The sequence below is a fragment of the Etheostoma cragini genome, unplaced genomic scaffold (genome assembly GCF_013103735.1).
Source record: "Etheostoma cragini isolate CJK2018 unplaced genomic scaffold, CSU_Ecrag_1.0 ScbMSFa_2472, whole genome shotgun sequence".
In the NCBI taxonomy this organism is placed as follows: domain Eukaryota; kingdom Metazoa; phylum Chordata; class Actinopteri; order Perciformes; family Percidae; genus Etheostoma; species Etheostoma cragini.
In genome coordinates this window covers 1-1,621 of record NW_023266637.1, presented here as the reverse complement: position 1 = coordinate 1,621, position 1,621 = coordinate 1, and the positions used below count along the sequence as shown (strand labels likewise).

Below are 1,621 nucleotides of genomic sequence, written 5' to 3'. Positions count from 1 at the left end.
GTCTGTCCACCAGAGGACGCTCTACAACGTCCCTGTTAGTGATGGTGTTACATAGTCTGTCCACCAGAGGACGCTCCATCTTTCGTTTTCTGACGTTAAACTTTGTCTTACAGCAGGAGGACCAGCGGCGCCGGGGCCTCACAGCTGCGCCGCTCCAGAGGAGGAGCTCCTGAGCCAGGCAGTCGTCATCCTCTCCTGCGCCTCCTACAGGAACCAGGCGCTGCACGTCTTTGTCCGCCCGGCACTGCTGGCCTTAGCAATCCACACCACCTCCTCCAATCAGAAACGTAAGACCGACACACACACACACGCACACACAGTCGTGTCTGGCTATCTTTGTGGGGACCAGTCATTGACATAATGCATTCCCTAGCCCCTAACCCTAACCTTAACCATCAAACCTAAATGCCTAACCTTAACCCTCACCCTAACCCTAACCTTAACCATCAAACCTAAATGCCTAACCTTAACCCTCACCCTAACCCTAACCTTAACCATCAAACCTAAATGCCTAACCTTAACCCTCACCCTAACCCTAACCATAACCTAACTCTAACCCTACTCCTAAAACCAAGTCTTATTCCTCAAAAAGCCCTTTAACGTTAAGGGGACCAGCATTTTGTCCCCACAAAGCTGTCAGGTCCCCATAAGTATACTGTATTCACAGTTTTTGGTCCCCACAAATGTAGCTAAAACTGGACAACACACGCACACACACACACACACACACACACGCTTACTCACACTTTTTGAGACACCTATTATATAGTTGTTAAAATGCGTGTTGGCTGGTTCTCCTGCATGAATGTGTTTTCCAGAGGAGGTCTTCAACAGTTTCAGCTTCTTAAGGAACATGTTCTCCAATGAGTTCATCCTCTGTCCTGGAGCTACAGTGCAGGTGATGTACAACATTTAATTACTTTTGTGTAAATAAATGATAGTATGTTTCCATATTTCACCCGTGTGTGTGTGTGTGTGTGTGTGTGTGTGTGTGTGTGTGTGTGTGTGTGTGTGTCTGTGTCCCCCCTGTAGGACTTCGAGGAGGCCTGTTACCTGCTGGTGAAGACCGGAGCTCTGCAGCTTACCCAGCAGGTGGTTCTGGTAACTGAACGAGGACACAGGACTCTGGCCTTCCTCTCCAGTATGTTGGACCCCTTCCTACAAGGATACCAGGTGAAGGAGACACAGAGACTACAGCTTTGTGATGGTTGTGTCACGTGTTGTGTACAGAAGGGTGGTTGAGTGAACTTTTCAACGTTTCAACAGTTTACCAGGTCTGACCTGGTTGCACAAAATGTTGCGATGTTATGTTGCGTTACAGCCCGTTGGATTTTCCTAATTTGCATCTATTGCATCAATCTAGCTTAAAAAACATTGAATGCATTTCTGAGTATAACTTTTTTTCCCAGGTAGACTTTATGTTGTTACATGTTTTACTGCAGATACATGCAATATAAAGCATAAAGCATGTGCACATGGCAGAGCACATGCAAACATCATAACAAATAAATCTAATAGTAACCTGAACTGTTGTAGAACTGCAGATGTCCTCTAGAGGGCGATGGTAACCTTGTGTGTGTGTGTGTGTGTGTGTGTGTGTGTGTGTGTGTGTGTGTGTGGG

At 46.6% G+C, this 1,621-nt stretch overlaps 1 protein-coding gene across 1 annotated transcript; it reads left to right on the top strand.

Annotated features, from left to right (window-relative positions):
- Window positions 1-113: 113 nt before the first annotated feature.
- LOC117940417 (dihydroxyacetone phosphate acyltransferase-like) lies at window positions 114-1,173 on the top strand (the record flags this gene model as incomplete). The annotated part of the gene is made up of 3 exons (XM_034865720.1): window positions 114-287; window positions 819-898; window positions 1,033-1,173. Coding segments are annotated over 3 exons (395 nt in total), but the record flags the coding sequence as incomplete, so codon positions are not given.
- Window positions 1,174-1,621: the final 448 nt, after the last annotated feature.